This window comes from Notolepis coatsorum, assembly GCF_963971535.1.
Source record: "Notolepis coatsorum genome assembly, chromosome: 18".
NCBI lineage: Eukaryota > Metazoa > Chordata > Actinopteri > Aulopiformes > Paralepididae > Notolepis > Notolepis coatsorum.
Genome location: NC_140182.1, coordinates 48,592,320 through 48,614,026, shown reverse-complemented (window position 1 = coordinate 48,614,026; position 21,707 = coordinate 48,592,320). Strand labels below are relative to the sequence as shown.

General features: G+C 45.1%; 1 protein-coding gene across 1 annotated transcript in view; it reads right to left on the bottom strand.

Moving 5' to 3' along the window:
- ccdc33 (coiled-coil domain containing 33) overlaps positions 1 to 20,551 on the bottom strand; it is a gene marked incomplete at both ends in the record, with an annotated part of 174,978 nt that extends 154,427 nt beyond the window's left edge. The window contains 3 exons of the mRNA XM_084335198.1: positions 18,444 to 18,605; positions 19,274 to 19,779; positions 20,278 to 20,551. Coding sequence (XP_084191324.1) covers positions 18,444 to 18,605; positions 19,274 to 19,779; positions 20,278 to 20,551 — 942 coding nt within the window. The remainder of the gene's footprint in view (positions 1 to 18,443; positions 18,606 to 19,273; positions 19,780 to 20,277) is intronic.
- Positions 20,552 to 21,707: the final 1,156 nt, after the last annotated feature.

Below are 21,707 nucleotides of genomic sequence, written 5' to 3'. Positions count from 1 at the left end.
ATTCATTCATTCATTCATTCATTCATTCATTCATTCATTCATTCATTCATTCATTCATTCATTCATTCATTCATGTTGCCTTTGTGAAGTAATCTTTTCCTTCTGTTTTGTTCTTCCATTAAAAGTTGAATATCCTTTAGGGGCTCATCTTTGCTTATATCTCTCATACATGCTCTCTCTCTAACACACACACACACAGACATGCTCTCTCTCTCTAACACACAAACACACATGCTCTCTCTCTCTCTCTCTCTTTCTAACACACAGACATGCTCTATATCTCTCTCTAACACACAAAATGACATGCTCTCTCTCTATATATTTCTCTCTTTCTAACACACATATACATGCTCTCTCTCTAACACAAACAGACATGCTCTCTCTCTATCTCTCTCTCTCTGGCCTTGCTCTGGTGGAGGGTCAGGGGCATTGCCGGGTCTGTGCAGCGATAACACTGTATATTGACTGTAGAACGGGAGCTCTCTCTCGCTCTCTCTCTTGCTATATGTTGACTGTATCATGCCCAGCCTCGGGCAGCGCTATTATTTAAGAATATGTTGACTGTATGAAAAAGAAAAAAAAATTATATATATCTCACACAGGGCCTCGCATTTCTCCCAGGCGGCCCTGCATACATACACACACACACACACACACACACACACACACACACACACACACACTATTCAGCTTTCAGTCATAAACAATGAAAATGAGCCTTAAACATTATGCTAAAAGTAGTAGTCATACCATACCACCAGTTAAGCATTATGCTAATAGCAGGAGCCATACCATACCACCAGTTAAACATTATGCTAATAGCAGTAGCCATGCAAAAAAGGGAGGTAGGGACCGCACTCTGAATATCGTTGGTTTTTATTTTCAAAGGACACAAAACGTTTTCGGCCATCCGGCCTTCATCAGTGTGTAAATGACAACTGTGACAAACATAACTTAAGTAGGCTGTACTTGACACCAGGTGGGAACAATCGGCAATCAGTTAACAGTTAACAGGCTAGGTTGACGTCATGATTGGTAGCAGGGCTAGATTGACAAGTAGAATACATAATATCACAATATCACAATATCACATAAATGTGTATGATGGTAATATATGAAAACACCAAATTGATACATATTACAATATTTACAGACCTGTATGGAAATAAAAATAAAAAAAGGCAGTACATTGGAGTGCATCAGGTTGTTAAACCGTTCATTAAACAGTGTACTAGTTTTTCTCTCTCATACAGTAGATAACTTAGGGTAGCATCTATAGGAATGGAGCCAAAATTGGACTCTTCATTCATCCCAGATGGAATACATCGATTTGAGCCGATGTCAATACAATATATAATTTAATTTACAACTCTGTATGGAACAAAAAACAGTACATTGGGGGTATCAGGTTGTAAGACCGTTCATTAATCAGTGTACTAGTTTTTTGTTTATACAGTAGATAACTTATGATAGCTAGAGGAATGGAGTCAAATTGAACTCTTCATTCATCCCAACTGGATACATAGATTTGAGCCGATGAATCCATACACATTCTCGTTGCAAAAGCAGTTGTTCATGGTTGCCACCTGTAAGATTCTGATCAAACTGGCCAGTATCACGTCTTCGTCTGTTTGGCCCTCCATCCAATTCCTCTGCGTTGTGTACTTTTAATGGTCCTGACGTCTCCGATACTGGTAGATAAGATCCTTATCTTCCCCCGTTAGTGCAATCCATAAACCATAATACTTCCCCACCTCCGTAAGAATTCGACACTTCGACAACGTGAAATACCTTACAAGGAAAAGTGTGGTTTTATTTCTCTAAACAGAAACCTCAGCTCAGATGTTAACAGATTGTATTGTCCTTGAAGAGTATATTTCTAATGATCTTTCGGTGTGTTCATATTATCGTCCTTTTGCTGTTCAGTCCAATAGTGTTCAGGCCTGTTCGTTAGCCTAAGACCATCCTCGTGGTAGCCGAAGCTACTGGTGATGTGCCATTCTCCCCCCCCCCCCCTCTCTCTCAATGAGAGGAGAGAGTCTCTTCTGGTTTCTTCCCTCTTAGTCTCAGTCAGATTTTAGTCTGCTCAACACCCGGAAACACCGTTCGACTTATAGATGTTCGTCGTCGCAACGACGGCCCCGCATTCTGGTTGTCATGTGACGTGTTGTCATGACAACTGCGTTTAACCTTTCACACATTAAAATGCAGTTTCATTCACTGTTGCATTAAGATGAACCTCTCTCCCTCCTGCTCGTCGAGACAGTACACTCTAATCTCAGATGTTCTAATGAGGAATGTCAACAAACATTCTCTCGCTGGCAGTGTGGCTCACAACAATCACCCTGCTACTGAACCACCATCTCCTGCTTCCACCGTCCGCATGCACTTCGACCTCTCTGACCCGGCACCGTTTTAGCTGTGGTCACTCCCCCCAATCTATACATCACATACATTGAAAAACCACCATTTTCTCTCACACCTCTTCTATTAAGAAAAACCATCTCTAGACCTATGCACTTGAGGTCATTAGTTTTATGATCCATTTCGTTAAAATGTCGTGCCACAGGGGAATTAATGTCAGTCCGCTTTATATTGCTTCTGTGTTCGTTCAATTTGATTTTTAATTTGCGGGATGTCTGTCCAATATAGTATTTTTTACATGGGCAGAATAATAGGTAAATTATGTGTGTGGAATTACATGTTATTAGCGATCTGATCTTGTAATCCTTCCCGGTGTGGGAGTCGTGAAATGTGTTTGTTTTGATCATGTGGCTGCAAGATGTGCATGATCTACATGGGAAGCTTCCATGAATAAAAGGTTCTGGCTTTGAATAAGAGTCCGCTCTGACAAGGCGGTCCTTCAGGTTTGTGGCTCTTTTATGTGTAAAACGTGGAGGGTGTTGGAAGCGATCATTTAACGTTCTATCCGATGATAGAATATGCCAGTGTTTCATGACTGTGGACTTTATAACGTAACTAAATGGATCATAAGTAAGGACATAATTAATGGTGCCTGGTGTTCTGTTTCTTTCTTTCTTTCGGAATAGTTCTTTTCTTTCGATTTGGTTTACTGTGGCCATGGCAGAGTTAAGACACTGCTTTGGGTAGCCCTTTTCATCAAAACGTCCCAACATATTTTCACTTTCGGAGTGGAACTCCTCCTGAGAGCTACAGATACGTTTGAGTCTGTATAGTTGACTTACAGGCAAGCTTTTCTTTAAAGGCACTGGGTGGTGACTAGAAAACTGTAGGAGATTATTTTTATCCGTTGGTTTTCTGTAGATAGTTGTGGCAATTAGGTTATTAATTTTAGTTAGTTTAACATCTAGGAAGTGAATGGATTCTCGGCTCTTTTCCATACTAAAGGTGATGGATTCTACACAAGAGTTCAAATATGACAAAAAGAATGACAGCTCTATTTCGTTTCCTGACCAGACCATGAAAACATCATCGATAAATCGAACAAAATATTTGATATGGGGTCCATATAACACATTGTTGTAAATGAAGTCCTCCTCGAACTTACCCATAAATAAACACGCATAGGCGCATGCGGATGGGGATCCCATAGCAGACCCATATTCCTGTTGGTAATAGGTATTTTCAAACATAAATACATTTCTATTCAATGTAAATTTCATCAGTTCCATGATAAATTCATGTGGGGGCGTTTGGTCTGGGTGTTTCCTTAGGAAATGGTTCAAAGCTTCTAGACCAAGGTTGTGGTTAATGTTGGAATATAGCGAAGTAACGTCTAGGGTTACAAGGATATCACTGTCACCAATATTTCTGACTAAATCTAGTTTAGATAGAAAATCAGAGGTATCTTTTATATACGAGGGAAGTTTCCAAACCAGTGGTTGGATGTGGTAGTCTACAAACTTGGAGGCATTCTCTGTGAGTGACCCTCTCCCCGATATTATAGGTCGGAGTGGAGGGTCGTTTGGGCATTTGTGCACCTTGGCTAAACCATAGATGACAGGTGTGATAGGGAACTCGTCCACCAGGAATTTTGCTTCTTTTGCAGTGACCCATTTATTTTCTTCAGCTCTTTTGATTATCTGTTTCAATTCTAGGTTGTAGTTATTCCTGGGATTCAGTAAAATTCTCTTATAATATTTGGTGTCAGTTAACATCTCCTTGATTTTTTCACTGTATCTAGGCGTATCCATTATAGAGATTCCACCGCCTTTGTCACAAGCCTTAATGGTGATATTTCTATTCTTGGCTAGTTGGTCTGCAGCCTTTCTTTCGGTTTGAGAGAAGTTTTTTCTCTTGCTATTAATCATTTGTTCGCTTTCCACAAACTGATTTTCAACTTCATCCTCTACCAGTCTACAAAAAGCATTAATAGAGTGATTGTTGACCATAGGGTTAAAAGTACTTTTGGGTCTGAACACTTTAACACTGGGATCTGGTAAGACATTGGATTCAGAATTAGCAAAAAAAAGCTTTCAGTTTAACATTTCTGAAAAAACGGAACATTTCTTTTTTTATAGTAAACGAATCAATTAATGGTGTTGGAACAAACGATAGTCCCTTGGTCAATACCTGTTTCTCAGTGTCAGTGAGAACGTGAGAAGAGAGGTTGAAGATGAGGTTTTCGGGTGGTGGTCTCACCACCTGCGTTGGCCCCAATTCCTCCCTCTCCCTCCCCTTGCCCCTCTTTCCCCGCCGGGTGCGGGCCACATGTCGTGTGGATCTTCCTGTTCTCTGTCGCGTAGTCTCTGCGAGGATCTTGTCGGGGGTCCGGGCTGTCTCCGCCCGAAAAAACGGCGTTGTTGTGGCGCCTGTCCCTGGGATCGCTCGCTGCCAGAGGTATCTGACCAGTCGCTGGGTGGATGGGTTTTCGCGGGGCGGGGTCGCGGTCCGCGCGTCAGCCATGGGTAGACGCGGTCGTTCTTGTAGTCGGTGGTATCCCTTCTGAATTTGGAGAGTTTCATCTCCAGTATCTCCTGTTTATATTTGGTCATCTGGGCCCCGATGTCTTGGATAAGGGCTTCGTAGTCGGCTGTGCTGCAGGCGGCCTTGGTTTCCTCAGACTGTCGTTCGATTGATGATTTCACTGCGGGTAGCTCATCTTTGGTGTGTCTGATGATAAGTAACATCAGGTCTTTTGAGCAGTGGTTGAGTATCTCACACCATTTTTGGCAAAAATCTTCGTTCTCTCTCCCGATGGTCGGCTCCAGATGTACCCTCAGGCCTCTGGGGATCTTACCGGCCCGGTAGTATTCGCTCAATGTCTTTGCATGAGACTCCAGTCGAGCTTCTTTTTTGTGGGCATGGAGAAGGTTGAACTTCATTTCGTTGGTGTTCAACCCCACTGGTTGTGTATCACTGGTCATGTTGTCACCGGGGACGAGGATATCGTCAATCCCCAGAGGCCTGAGGGTACATCTGGAGCCGACCATCGGGAGAGAGAACGAAGATTTTTGCCAAAAATGGTGTGAGATACTCAACCACTGCTCAAAAGACCTGATGTTACTTATCATCAGACACACCAAAGATGAGCTACCCGCAGTGAAATCATCAATCGAACGACAGTCTGAGGAAACCAAGGCCGCCTGCAGCACAGCCGACTACGAAGCCCTTATCCAAGACATCGGGGCCCAGATGACCAAATATAAACAGGAGATACTGGAGATGAAACTCTCCAAATTCAGAAGGGATACCACCGACTACAAGAACGACCGCGTCTACCCATGGCTGACGCGCGGACCGCGACCCCGCCCCACGAAAACCCATCCACCCAGCGACTGGTCAGATACCTCTGGCAGCGAGCGATCCCAGGGACAGGCGCCACAACAACGCCGTTCTTTCGGGCGGAGACAGCCCGGACCCCCGACAAGATCCTCGCAGAGACTACGCGACAGAGAACAGGAAGATCCACACGACATGTGGCCCGCACCCGGCGGGGAAAGAGGGGCAAGGGGAGGGAGAGGGAGGAATTGGGGCCAACGCAGGTGGTGAGACCACCACCCGAAAACCTCATCTTCAACCTCTCTTCTCACGTTCTCACTGACACTGAGAAACAGGTATTGACCAAGGGACTATCGTTTGTTCCAACACCATTAATTGATTCGTTTACTATAAAAAAAGAAATGTTCCGTTTTTTCAGAAATGTTAAACTGAAAGCTTTTTTTGCTAATTCTGAATCCAATGTCTTACCAGATCCCAGTGTTAAAGTGTTCAGACCCAAAAGTACTTTTAACCCTATGGTCAACAATCACTCTATTAATGCTTTTTGTAGACTGGTAGAGGATGAAGTTGAAAATCAGTTTGTGGAAAGCGAACAAATGATTAATAGCAAGAGAAAAAACTTCTCTCAAACCGAAAGAAAGGCTGCAGACCAACTAGCCAAGAATAGAAATATCACCATTAAGGCTTGTGACAAAGGCGGTGGAATCTCTATAATGGATACGCCTAGATACAGTGAAAAAATCAAGGAGATGTTAACTGACACCAAATATTATAAGAGAATTTTACTGAATCCCAGGAATAACTACAACCTAGAATTGAAACAGATAATCAAAAGAGCTGAAGAAAATAAATGGGTCACTGCAAAAGAAGCAAAATTCCTGGTGGACGAGTTCCCTATCACACCTGTCATCTATGGTTTAGCCAAGGTGCACAAATGCCCAAACGACCCTCCACTCCGACCTATAATATCGGGGAGAGGGTCACTCACAGAGAATGCCTCCAAGTTTGTAGACTACCACATCCAACCACTGGTTTGGAAACTTCCCTCGTATATAAAAGATACCTCTGATTTTCTATCTAAACTAGATTTAGTCAGAAATATTGGTGACAGTGATATCCTTGTAACCCTAGACGTTACTTCGCTATATTCCAACATTAACCACAACCTTGGTCTAGAAGCTTTGAACCATTTCCTAAGGAAACACCCAGACCAAACGCCCCCACATGAATTTATCATGGAACTGATGAAATTTACATTGAATAGAAATGTATTTATGTTTGAAAATACCTATTACCAACAGGAATATGGGTCTGCTATGGGATCCCCATCCGCATGCGCCTATGCGTGTTTATTTATGGGTAAGTTCGAGGAGGACTTCATTTACAACAATGTGTTATATGGACCCCATATCAAATATTTTGTTCGATTTATCGATGATGTTTTCATGGTCTGGTCAGGAAACGAAATAGAGCTGTCATCCTTTTTGTCATATTTGAACTCTTGTGTAGAATCCATCACCTTTAGTATGGAAAAGAGCCGAGAATCCATTCACTTCCTAGATGTTAAACTAACTAAAATTAATAACCTAATTGCCACAACTATCTACAGAAAACCAACGGATAAAAATAATCTCCTACAGTTTTCTAGTCACCACCCAGTGCCTTTAAAGAAAAGCTTGCCTGTAAGTCAACTATACAGACTCAAACGTATCTGTAGCTCTCAGGAGGAGTTCCACTCCGAAAGTGAAAATATGTTGGGACGTTTTGATGAAAAGGGCTACCCAAAGCAGTGTCTTAACTCTGCCATGGCCACAGTAAACCAAATCGAAAGAAAAGAACTATTCCGAAAGAAAGAAAGAAACAGAACACCAGGCACCATTAATTATGTCCTTACTTATGATCCATTTAGTTACGTTATAAAGTCCACAGTCATGAAACACTGGCATATTCTATCATCGGATAGAACGTTAAATGATCGCTTCCAACACCCTCCACGTTTTACACATAAAAGAGCCACAAACCTGAAGGACCGCCTTGTCAGAGCGGACTCTTATTCAAAGCCAGAACCTTTTATTCATGGAAGCTTCCCATGTAGATCATGCACATCTTGCAGCCACATGATCAAAACAAACACATTTCACGACTCCCACACCGGGAAGGATTACAAGATCAGATCGCTAATAACATGTAATTCCACACACATAATTTACCTATTATTCTGCCCATGTAAAAAATACTATATTGGACAGACATCCAGCAAATTAAAAATCAGATTGAACGAACACAGAAGCAATATAAAGCGGACTGACATTAATTCCCCTGTTGCACGACATTTTAACGAAATGGATCATAAAACTAATGACCTCAAGTGCATAGATCTAGAGATGGTTTTTCTTAATAGAAGAGGTGGCAACCATGAACAACTGCTTTTGCAACGAGAATGTGTATGGATTCATCGGCTCAAATCTATGTATCCAGTTGGGATGAATGAAGAGTTCAATTTGACTCCATTCCTCTAGCTATCATAAGTTATCTACTGTATAAACAAAAAACTAGTACACTGATTAATGAACAGTCTTACAACCTGATACCCCCAATGTACTGTTTTTTGTTCCATACAGAGTTGTAAATTAAATTATATATTGTATTGACATCGGCTCAAATCGATGTATTCCATCTGGGATGAATGAAGAGTCCAATTTTGGCTCCATTCCTATAGATGCTACCCTAAGTTATCTACTGTATGAGAGAGAAAAACTAGTACACTGTTTAACAACCTGATGCACTCCAATGTACTGCCTTTTTTTATTTTTATTTCCATACAGGTCTGTAAATATTGTAATATGTATCAATTTGGTGTTTTCATATATTACCATCATACACATTTATGTGATATTGTGATATTGTGATATTATGTATTCTACTTGTCAATCTAGCCCTGCTACCAATCATGACGTCAACCTAGCCTGTTAACTGTTAACTGATTGCCGATTGTTCCCACCTGGTGTCAAGTACAGCCTACTTAAGTTATGTTTGTCACAGTTGTCATTTACACACTGATGAAGGCCGGATGGCCGAAAACGTTTTGTGTCCTTTGAAAATAAAAACCAACGATATTCAGAGTGCGGTCCCTACCTCCCTTTTTTGCATAATTAATATTGGACTACGCACCTGTCTGAGCGCAGTGGTTACCCTTTTCTACCATAATAGCAGTAGCCATACCATACCACCAGTTAAACATTATGCTAATAGCAGTAGCCATACCATACCACCAGTTAAACATTATGCTAATAGCAGTAGCCATACCATTTCTGTCATCTGTCACCTGACTACTGTCACTTGTTTTCATTTAGTGCTGTCACTTAGGGGTTGGCTTCTGATTGGCTGTCACGGGGGTGTGTGTGGAATGTTGGTATTTTGTGTCTATTTAACATTCCTTCCTTCTGCTTGTTATTCGTCAGGTCTTCACTATAGGCGTTCGGAGATAACGCGGGTGGTTCCAGCTCTGGACCACCATTAAGCTCCATTATCTTATTCCCTCTTACCTTTGCCCCTCGGTATAGTATCCTAGTATTACTCTTTGTGTTCTTTACTATTAAAGTCGAACCTGTTCAAGAGTATACCATCTCCGTCTCTGTGATTGCCTACAACAATTGGAACTCACCTACCTCCATCCTGACAGAAGACCTGACCATCAGAGTTCCATGGAGGCGATCATGGAGATGCTCCAGGCACAGAAGAGTGCACAGGAGCGCATGGAGGGACACCAGCAGCTGGTCAGCGCCGAGTTGGTTCGGCTGGGCGGGATCGTCAGCGCGTCGCAGGAGACGGCACATTCGGCACTACTCACAGCCCAGCAGGCACAAGTCGAGGTGGCTGGGGTAAGGACGACGGTGGGAGAGACGGCGGCAGGAGAGGCGGCGTTCAACACAGAGGAAAGTCGGGGAGCTTTTGGGCACCAGGAGCAGACCCAGGAGCCACGGCTACCCCCACCAGGCCGCTACGCGGGAGCACCGGAGGGATGCAGAGAGTTCATCACCCAGTGCTCACTTGTTTTCCAGCTGCAGCCACGTTCATTTCCCTCTTCCAGATCACAGGTCGCATATATTATCACCCTCCTCACCGGTCGAGCACTCTCCTGGGCTACGGCCGAATTGGAGAGCGGGGCGTGAATCTGCGACAGTGTGGACGCCTTTACCGGGGAGTTGAGAAGAGTATTCGATACTTCCCGAGTACTCTCGATCTTCGAGGCCGGTGGGCGGCTTCTCGCCTGCCGGCAGGGTCTCCGCACGGTCTCAGATTACGCCATCGAATTTCGGATCGTGGCTCGGGAGGCAGCTGGACGGTCAGCCCCTGGGCAGTGGGAGCGTCACTCAGCGCACTGTTCCTATACACATCCGGGTGGCGGGTGGGGGGTGGGAGTGGGTTCAATTATTTGTCATTGTCTCCCCCTATTCTGTTATGGTGTTGGGTCATCCCTGGTTGTCTTCATGTATACGTCATATTAATTGGAGCACGGGCAAGCTCTCAACGGAGGTCGACGTGAAGTCGGTCGTCGGCGAGAGTTTGTCCATTCCCTTGTCCTCCCCCCCTCTTCTCTTTTGTCTCCTTCTTCTCTCTCCAGGATGGTGGGGAGCGTCGCAGATTCTGTTCTACTCTCTAATCCCGATTTGATAGGGGTTCCTGAGATCTATTGGGACCTAGTGGACGTTTTTAGCAAGATGCGTGCTAAAGCACTACCGCCTCATAGATCATACGACTGTCCCATTAATCTCCTACCCGGTACCTCCCCGCCTCACGGGCGAATGTTCTCTCTCTCACGCCCCGAGACCTTGGCCATGAACACCTACATTGAGGAGGCATTGCTTGCGGGGCACATACGTCCTTCCACATCCCCTGCCGGCGCTGGCTTCTTCTTTGTTGATAAGAAAGATGGGGATCAGCGTCCGTGCATTGATTATAGGGGATTGAATGACGTTTCCATCAAGAACCGATATCCTTTACCTCTCATGGACACTGCCTTTGAGTGCTTACAGGGGGCGCAGGTCTTTTCTAAACTTGACTTATGTAATGCATACAATCTGGTCAGGATTAGAGAAGGAGACGAGTGGAAGACTGCATTTAATACGCCTAATGGTCACTATGAGTATTTGGTCATGCCCTTTGGTTTGGCTAATGCTCCGGCAGTCTTCCAAGCCCTGGTTAACGACGTGCTGCGAGATTTGATTGGGGTGTCTGTGTTTGTTTACCTAGATGATATCCTAATTTTTTCTCGCGATATGGTGCAACACCAACTGCACGTTCGAGAGGTGCTAGACCGTCTCCTCAAGCATCAACTATTCGCTAAGGCTGAGAAGTGTGTGTTTCACACTGATACCGTTTCCTTCCTGGGCTTTGTATTGACGAAGGGTGATCTGCGCATGGATTCGGCCAAGGTGAGTGCAGTCTTGAACTGGCCACGGCCTTCGTCGCTCAAGGGGTTACAACAGTTTTTGGGCTTTGCAAATTTTTACAGGCGCTTTATTCGCAACTTTAGCGCCTTAGCCAATCCGTTAACAGCTCTCACTAAGTCCTCTCTCCCTGGCTTTGAAGAGTCGGCCTTCTGCGACCTCAAACGTCGGTTTACCTCCGCTCCTGTATTGATCCGCCACGATGCAGAGGTTCCGTTCATTGTGGAGGTGGATGCCTCTGACATCGCGGTGGGGGGGGGGGGTGCTCTCTCAGAGATGCTTAAAGGATGGGAAAGTGCACCTGTGTGCTTTTTTTTCTCGCTGTCTGTCACCAGCCGAGCGTAACTACGATGTGGGTAATCGGGAGTTATTGGCTATCAAGTTGGCACTGGAGGAATGGAGACATTGGTTGGAGGGGGCGACACATCCTTTCATTGTTTGGACCAATCATAAGAACTTGGCTTACATCCAAGGGGCTAAACGCCTTAACGCTCGCCAGGCCAGGTGGGCGTTATTCTTCACAAGATTTCGATTTACCATCTCCTATATAGGTATATATATATATATATATATATATATATATATATATATATATATATATATAATATATACAGGTGGATGGAGAAAAACTTGAACAAGTGAAGGAGTACATGTACCTTGGAAGCTGGATCAGTGAAGGTGGAAGAGCTAACATGGACATTAAGAGAAGAACCGGAATTGCAAAGGGCGCATTCTGGAACCATAAAGAATTATTGAGAAGAAACATACGTTGGAAAACGAAGACCAGGATTTTGGAAACGTATGTTATGTCAGTCTTTTCATATGGAGCAGAAGCATGGACGCTGAATGAAGAGGCAAAGAGGATGATAGACTCTTTTGAAATGTGGACACTGAGGAAGATGCTGCAGATAACATAGAAGGATAAGATCAAGAATGAGGAGGTACTGAGAAGAGCGGATATGCAAGGAGGACAGCTGCTGGAGAGGTTGAAAAAGAGAAAGATGGAGTTGTGCGGGCATGTTCTGAGAGGATCCAGCGGGGAGATGTTCAAGAAGGTGGTGATGTGGAAGGTGGATGGAAAGAGAGGAAGTGGAAGACCAAGAAGAGGCTGGGTAGACGACGTCTGTGATTGGAGCGGAGTGAGAGGCGGAGTCACGGAGTTGGAGAGAAGAAGTGGGGACGCCTGTACGTTAATGCCAAGCAAGCAGTGCAAAAATGCTTCCGCATTCGTCACCGCACGCTAGTGCGGTAAAGCGCCCTTCTTTTCAGACAAATGCTACCGTGCGTGCACCGGCGGCGGCGTGCTCGCTCAGGTGCGTGCGTGCGCCGGCGTGCTCGCGCGAGGTGCCCGCGCATGCGACACGAGCGGAGCTCAATATATATAAGTCACCGCCCCTTATTCAGTATCCAACAAATAGCTCAATTGGCTAAGACACATGGCTGTGGATCCTATGGCTTGTTTGCTGGCGAGTTCGAATCCCATCGAAAATATTTTTTAACGTGATTTTTTTTTAACGTGTATTCTTTCGCCGATTAAGGTTAGGCATTGTTTCGGAGTTGGTTAAGGTTAGAACGGTTAAGTTTAGGCGCTGTTAAGGAGCTGGTTAAGGTTAGAGTTTGTCAAAGAGAATGGCAATATAATTTCTATGGTTAAGGTTAAGGTTAGGCATTGTTTCGGAGTTGGTTAAGGTTAGAACGGTTAAGTTTAGGCGCTGTTAAGGAGCTGGTTAAGGTTAGAGTTTGTCAAAGAGAATGGCAATAGACAGCCTATTTCCGCGAAAATGAAAGGCGCATTACTGCATGCCACTACGGTAAATTTTTGCACTGCTTGCTTGGCATAAAGCTACACGCAGTGGGGACAGAATGGGTTGGAGAGTGATAGGCAACCTTCGGAACGAAGAAGCCACCTAATGATGATGATGATAGGCCCGGTTCCAAGAATATCATACCCGACGCGTTATCGCGCCAGTTTGATCTTCCTGGTCGGGAGGAGCAGCCCCATCCCATTATTCCACCGGCCTTGATTTTGGTACCCGTGTCTTGGGGCATAGATAAGGTGGTAAGGTCGGCGCTGACGCGGTCCTGGTGGGGGCCCTCCGGGGCGGTCGTATGTACCCAAGGCGGCACGCTCACATTTGCTGCAGTGGGCACATGCCTCATCCCTCACCAGCCACCCTGGGGCCACCAGGACCCTGGAATTTATCCGTAGGAGGTTCTGGTGGCCGACAGTGGAGGGGGATACGCATTCCTTTGTGGCGGCCTGCCCGGTGTGCGCGCGCAGTAAGACCTCTCGCCGTGCACCAGCAGGTCTCCTCCGGCCACTTCCTATTCCTAAACGGCCCTGGTCGCACATATCCCTGGACTTTATTTCTGGCCTCCGCCTTTCGGACGGGTTCACCGCCATTTTGGTAGTGGTGGACCGGTTCTCTAAGGCGGCTCACTTTGTTCCTCTCCCCAAGCTTCCATCGGCCTGAGAGACTGCTGATCTGGTGATACAGCATGTCTTTCGGGTCCACGATATCGTGTCGGACCGGGGTCCTCAGTTCGCCTCCAGGTTCTGGAAGGCGTTTGCCGCTGGTCTCGGCACCTCCGTCAGCCTTTCGTCTGGGTTTCATCCGCAGTCGAACGGGCAGACGAAGCGTGTCAACCAGGACCTGGAGGGGGTCTTGAGGTGTTATGTTGCCGGTTGCCCGGCAAAGTGGAGTAGGAGGTTGGCCTGGGCTGAGTACGCGCATAATACCCTCCTCTCCTCCTCTACCGGTATGTCTCCCTTTCAGTGTCAGTATGGTTTTCAACCTCCTCTGTTTCCCGAGCAGGAGCAGGAGGCGGAGGTGCCCTCGGCCCAGGCACATGTGGCTCGCTGCCGCAGGACGTGGAAGCGGGTCCGGGCGGCGCTGCAGAAGGTTTCGGTTAGTACCCAGCGGCAGGCTAACCGCAAGCGTCGTCCGGCTCCGGTTTACCGTCCTGGGCAGCGGGTTTGGCTTTCCACCCGGGATCTCCCTCTCCGGGTGGAATCCAGGAAGCTGGCTCATCGCTTTATAGGCCCCTTTAAAGTGGTGCGTCAGGTGAATCCTGTGGCTTACAGGCTACGGCTTCCGAGCTCTATGAGGGTTCATCCGACGTTTCATGTGTCCCTGTTGAAGCCATTCCTCTCATCGCCCTTGGCCCCGCCACTGCCTACGGTTCCTCCGCCTCGGTTTATTGGTGGTCAACCCATTTACACGGTGCGGAGGATACAGGGTTGTAGGCGGAGGGGTAGGGGGTTTCAGTTCTTGGTGGATTGGGAGGGGTACGGGATAGAAGAGCGTTCTTGGGTGCCTCAAAGGGACATTTTAGATCCCAGCCTGATCGTTGATTTCCGGTGGCTGAATCCCAAGGCCCCCAGGTGAACGTCTGGTGCCGTTCGTCGGGGGAGGGTACTGTTACGTTCTGGTTACTGACTACGGTCGGGAACCACCCACCATTTCTGTCATCTGTCACCTAACTACTGTCACTTGTTTTCCCTGTCATTTAGTGCTGTCACTTAGGGGTTGGCTTCTGATTGGCTGTCACGGGGGTGTGTGTGGAATGTTGGTATTTGGTGTTTATTTAACATTCCTTCCTTCTGCTTGTTATTCGTCAGGTCTTCACTATAGGCGTTCGGAGATAACGCGGGCGGTTCCAGCTCTGGACCACCACTAAGCTCCATTATCTTATTCCCTCTTACCTTTGCCCCTCGGCATAGTATCCTAGTATTACTCTTTGTGTTCTTTACTATTAAAGTCGAACCTGTTCACAAGAGTATACCATCTCCGTCTCTGTGATTGCCTACAACAATTGGAACTCACCTACCTCCATCCTGACAAGTAGCCATACCATACCACAAGTTAAACGACTATGCTTGCACCTCATGGTACCAAAGCACCTCAAAGGCGCTAAAAACAAAATTACAAACATCTCAAAACAAACTGGTCAGACTACTGCTTGACCTTACTCCTAGAACCCACCTCACCCCTGCCCACTTTGACAACCTAGGATGGCTTAGAGTAGACGACAGAGTACAGCAACTTGCAATGGGCCTGGTCTACAAGATACACTACACGACCAAGGTACCCATGTACATGACAAAATACTTCCCCAAGGTCAGTGAATACCACGATCACAACACCAGAGGGAGCTCCACAAATCATGTTAAACCCAGATTCGGCTCAAACAAGGGACTAAACACGCTTCGCAATTATGCCACATCAATGTGGAACGCCCTACCCAAAGCTGTAAAGGAATGTGAATCACTACCCACTTTCAAAAACACTCTCAAAAAACACCTAAGGGAGACTGCAACTCGAAACTGGCCCCTGTAAATGTCCGAACACAACCCCCTCCAATGTACAGTAAATTACCAAGTATGGTCTTGTCAATAATCCAATGTACAGTGTTGTTTGTACAGTTGTACAGTGTCCCCCACCCACCCCTCCTACCCAACCCCCCCCCCCCCCCCCACTCCTAACCACCCCCCCCCCCCCCCCCCCCCCCCACCCACCTCCAATGTACAGTCCCCCCCCACCCCCACCTACCCAATCCAATGTACAGTTTCCACGCCTAATGTATATACTCTTTTCTTTCTGGACTCATTTTGGATCACAAACAGTACTGTAATTGCAAATCTGGTATGTCATAAATGTATAGATGGAGCAGTACTGTCTATCTGTATGTCATGTATGTCATATATGTTACGATGAATTGAAAATGGGGGACCCTGATGTAAACAAGACGAAAGTCTTTCTCTGGTCTGCATCCCCTTAACAATTGTATGTATTGAGCTGTACTGTACTGTACCCATTCTGCAATCTGTTAATAAAGTTTTCATTCATTCATTCATTCAAACATTATGCTAATAGCAGTAGTCATACCATACCACCACTTGAAAAAGAAAAAACGAGAGTTGGTTGCACCACGTCTTACTTGTGCAAAATATCCCTAGTTATTTTAGTCATTACTAAACTCATACTAGTTATTATTACTAGTTATTACATAGAGCTTAATAACTACTAAATATGTATACATACCCATGAGTTCTTACTGCTTTGCTTGCTGATTGGCTTGACAGTCCTGCTGGATTGGCTTGCAGTAGTTTGGCGTAAGTCATTACTAAATTCAAGGATTTAGTCTTTACTAAACCCTTAGTTGTTACTACAGTAGCTAGTTTCAAACTAGTTGTTTACTAATTTCACACCACGCCAACTTATGCAATATCTTAGCTAGTAAATACTTAGTAATGTGCAAGTTTTTACTAGAAAGAGATGGTCACATAATGTGAGAGTAAGAACTTTATAGCCAATCAGCAAGCAAAGCAAAATGTAAACAAGGAAGTTAATTGCTAACGAGTTGCTCCATGAAATAGATATCCTAGATAATAATGTGTTTCTGCTTTAATTTTTTGGTGGTGCAACCCATTTTTATTTAGTAGTGACAAAATCTTGATTTAGTAAATACTTAAGCTTTAACTAGGGATAAGACGTAGGGAAGAGAATGACAGGACTCAGTTGACACAGTTAGAAATGCCAATACACTGTACACTACAGTATGTAAATGGTACTGTATGTGAATTGTTGTTACACCCCTGATAACAGCTAAGGTCATGAAACCTTGTACCTCGAGAACATTTCACCGAGAAGGAAAGCAGTTGTTTGAAATAAAAACAGACGAAGCAGAGAAAGGAAGTTCCAATTCCTAAACGTATTTGTGCGTCCGGTACGTTCTGCAAGTGAAGATGTCATCCGGGTTATAATAATATCAAGTCAACCAAATGGTTATGTTATTATTTCTCAGAGGGAATCTATTTTATAGCTCAAGACGCTACTGCGTCTGTCTTCCCGCTGTAAATCCAGAGCGCTTGTCAGGTAATTGTAGCGTGAACGCGACAGGCTGAGTGGCGTAGAGCGGTGCGTCCGCGGTGAGATGATCATTGCTGCTTTAATAACCATCAGGGTGCTTTGTACATGTCACAGGCTCCTTAGTTATAACGTCCCACTCTCAGTACTCATGACTGGACCAAATAAATCTTTCACGCTGCAGCCTACCACAATAACAGGGGGTAAATCACTAAAGAAACTACCCCCCCCCCCCCCCCGCCCATGACTGAAATAGATTTTTCTTTTCTCCAGCGGTCATTTCAAAAGATCCAATCAGCCTTTGATGTCAAAACAGCTATTTGAAAGCCGGTCTCCCACAATACTGGATTACTAAGCTCCATTATATTATTGAAAAATGTTACTGAACAACATTTCCTGGCAATATTGAATCTCACTAAAGGAGTTACATTAAAGCTACAGAACGACATTCATAATTCTGTTTTATGTTGTTCAACATAAACTCACATTAAAACAAAAACGTATTGTATGTGGACTCAAGGTATTATTTGGTGTCTTGCATGTACCTGAAAATGTATTCGTTTTAATTCTCCAATACGTAATACAAACTGTGTTTATCATCCATGCTTGAATGAACAGCTTTATTTGTTTAGGCCTCTAACTACAGTATATAACAGTCCTGTCAGCTGTTGTAGTTTTCACCACAAACACACAAATCCAATTATGTTCTAATTGAGTGACATGGATCATTGATAATAACTGAGCCAGAGTAGTAGACTGAGCTGGAGAGGAGGGGGGGGGGGGGGGGGGGGGGGCAGAAATGTGTCATAAGACCCAGGCCTTCATTTTTACATAGCAATACTCAATTTGAACAAACAAAAGTGTGGAATACGGTAAGAGTTCAAACTTCAATGGTTCATATAGCAAAACTGTGTATACTGTTTACTTTTACTCATAGTATATATAGTCAGATTACATTAAACGTATATTATCAGAATCAGAATCATAAATGTCTTGGTCTTTTGCCGCGTTCACGTTACGTGGGAAGAAGCGGAAGAACCAGAGGACATCTCGTTGCGACAACTAGGAAGCCTTCACGCATTGACTCGATGAAACGCCCACATCCATACTTCCGCAATTCGTGACGCGAAGTGGGAGATATCGGGGTCTATAAAAAAATCCCATATGTCCTAGTAGGAATTACCACTAGGAGGCTGACGTGAATGGTTTTTCCCAGTCGGAAGCTGGTTCTTCCGCTTCTTCCCACGTAACGTGAACGCGGCATTTGTCTTGGTCTTTTGGTAACCCACCCCCCCCTGTTAAGATGCCTGAATTTTCCCATGGGGATCAATAAAATAATAACTTATCTTATCTTATCTTATCTTATCTTAAGACTAAATTTACTTTCCATAAAATAGCAGTCAGAGGAAAATGCACTCACTTGCTTGTATGGAAAGGGCTCTGGAGTTTGGGCAGGTGAAATCTCAAGAGGCAGGTGTTTATCTGGGCCAGGACTCAGGTCTGTACTCGCGGTTCCTCCAGCCTGCAGCTCGGACACGAGGCTCTCGCGGAACAGGTCTACCTTAGTGTCAGCAGCAGGTAGCTAGAGACGAGAAAAGTAATTGACAGTTCTTGGATGGATATGATGGATCTACCATCTACCATGGATCTACCATATTCAGCAAATACAGGATCAATAGACAATGATGGTAAAATCCACCCTCAAACACAAATCTTATTTCTATGACCTTTAGCAGCTCAATCAGTGTTTGTGAACATGATAACTCTCTCCCAAAGCTAGAAGGCAAAGTACTGCAACAATGTGTGATGTCATTAAGTGACTCTTCTTGAATCTGTTCTGTTGAAAAAATTACTTTTATTGCAGTGCTACTGCCAATACATTTATTTATTTTCCTCCTATTTTCTCCCCAATTTACTCATTATGCCAATTCCCCGTGTGCGTCACGGTCCTAGTTGTTGTGCTGCCCTATACTGTTGGTCTGAGGAGGGTGTAGACTACCACATACCTCCTCTGATAAATGTGGCGTCACCAGCTGCTTCTTACTGACCAGTAGGAGTCGCTATTGCAATGACCAGGACTCGCACCCCACCGGCTTCCCACCCACAAACACTTACTGCCAACAAGTTTGAACAAGAAAATGTACCTAAATCATCCTAGAAAACGTCACAGTTAACTACTATCGTCAATGGAACAGCTTCAGACAGTGTAATCTGATGACATCTTGTTTTCAGATTCGTCATCATTCATACCTGCTCCAATTGCTGGGACTGTACGGATGGAACGGAGTTCGGTTCAGGGCTTCTCGTCATGTGATGTTGCTGAAAAACCACGACACCGCCCTTAAGTGGTAACGCCTCTAGGATCGCAGTAGACCCTTGAAGAGTGGCGGATCCTGCTGGAGCCTCTCCCTCGGAGGTCACGTCCCGGTCGCCCTCTGAAAGTCGGGGCGCGTGAGAGAGACTGCTGACGTCCTCGAGGAAGGGCCTGGCCTCGCGGAAAGACACAACGTACACCAGCCGGCCACAGTGCATGGACAGGTAGTCGTTGTGCACCCTCAGCAGAGCCATGACTCCACTGTACCGGTAGAGCTCCTCGCCCTGGTCCACGTACAGGTTGATGCGCGGGGCGTTGGTGCGTGGGTAGATGGCAAAGAACCCTTCGCCGGCCTTGGAGCCGCCCCTGCTCTTGAAATCTCCCGTGCGAAGAGCCTCAACCTTTAAGCGGACATCATGGTTCTTATCGTTCTTACAAAAGCCTGTAAGAAAGGAACGTGACAAAAATGCAATCGAATTAAATTGCAACTACAAGTCAATCATACTGTGTAGACTCAACCATTGAATTATAGGCTTCTTTCACATAATTGAACGGGGCTGAGTCTACACAGTCCTCATCCTAAACAATCCTAATTCTTACCGGGTGCACATTTAAGAATATTTACGTTTATGAGTTGTACTTTATTATCTCTGTGGTGAAACCTCTGCGTTTGACCCATCCTAACTACTTGGGGAGCGGTGGGCAGCCACAGTGAGGCGCCCGGGGACCAACTCCAGTTGTAAATGCCACCTTGGCCAAGGGCCACAGCAGGAGTACAGTATGTACCTAGCATGCATGTCTTTTGTTGTGGGACATGCAGACTCCACACAGATGGGCCTCCTGCTGTTTCGAACCCGGGACGTTCTCGCTGGGAGGCAACAGTTGAAACCACCACACCACCGCACTGTGTCTATGACAGAAATGATGTCATCCACTGTACCTTTGGGTAAAATGAAGACAAATCTATTGTGGGTGCAGGTGCAGACCTCGTCCAGGCTGGTCTGTGTGACGGCTCCGGTGCATCCGGTGTTGGTGTTGAGGACGTCTCCACCACAGAGCCTAAGCTGCACACCTTCTCCGGAGCTGTGGAGCAGCGGGTTCTCCACGGTGAGGCTCAGAGCGTAGCGTCCCCGCTGGTTGAACTGCACGCTCACCACCTCAAACTCAAACTCGAACTCCTTCTCCTCTACCTTCAGACGGCTCCACTGCATCATGGCGATAGAAAAAGCTACACTTTAAAAGATGCGTCAGAGAGGGTTGACGACTTGTGTGGTTGTCACAGGTTAGATTTGCTGTCTACTGAGTTTGTTCTGTTGCTGGGGCAACCACAGGGCCAATCCCCGTTTACCATGAAATGTCAACATGACACAGAACTTCACTGACTGGCTTAAGATAAAAGTTCAATCCCTGTTTACCATGAAATGTCAACATGACACAGAACTTCACTGACTGGCTTAAGATAAAAGTTGTGAACACAGAGCCCTAACACTAATGTGCAATTGAGGGCACATACCTTCATGTTTGAAGGTATCGCACATTTTTCCAAGCCAGATAATTATAATAATAATATAATAATAAACTTTATTTGTATAGCACCTTTCATACAAAAATTCTGTCCCAGATGTGGCCACATTCCTGAGACCACTGAGTTTCACAACTCTGTTTTCTCAATCTGCATGCAGCAGCAGTTTTTATGATGCTATGGCCAGAATATGAAGATAGAGGCTGTTCAAAGTCCCAACCAGATATTGCACGAGGCTCATGAGATGTTTTGTGTTTATAATTATTGACCTCACTTCCAAGATGTTCATGCATGGCACAGCGACCACATAGAATCAAGAGACAACTAGCAAGAGGAGACTGCTTGATCTAAGCGGAGAAGGTAGGGTGATTAAAAAGTGTCACTGTAATTCTTTGTAAACTATGCTTAGTCAATATTTGCTTGATGATGCCATGTGCCTGCAGGAGTAATTAGATAAGACTATGTTGGCTTTCAAAATCTGGTCACACAAATTGTGCTTTTCGAAATACTGTACTGTAGTCTCTGGCCAACAGTGTATCCCTAATAATAAGTCTTCCACGCCTACCTCGTGGTGCTGCTGCACTGTACACCAATTCTGGTCGTAGCTTAATTGGAATGCAAACGTTTTGAAACGTGATTATGAGCAACTGTTTGCGGTTTTCGACCAGATAATAGTTTTTACAGAGATTTTATATATATATTTTATATGTCGCAACTAGTTGCAGATCGGATCGACACTATATAATTGCACACAAAAAAATCATAGCCTAGTTAATGCCCGATTTACAATTAGCATACATAGCTAATAGTACACCCATACTGTGGTAATCAAACAGCCAAAAAGATCG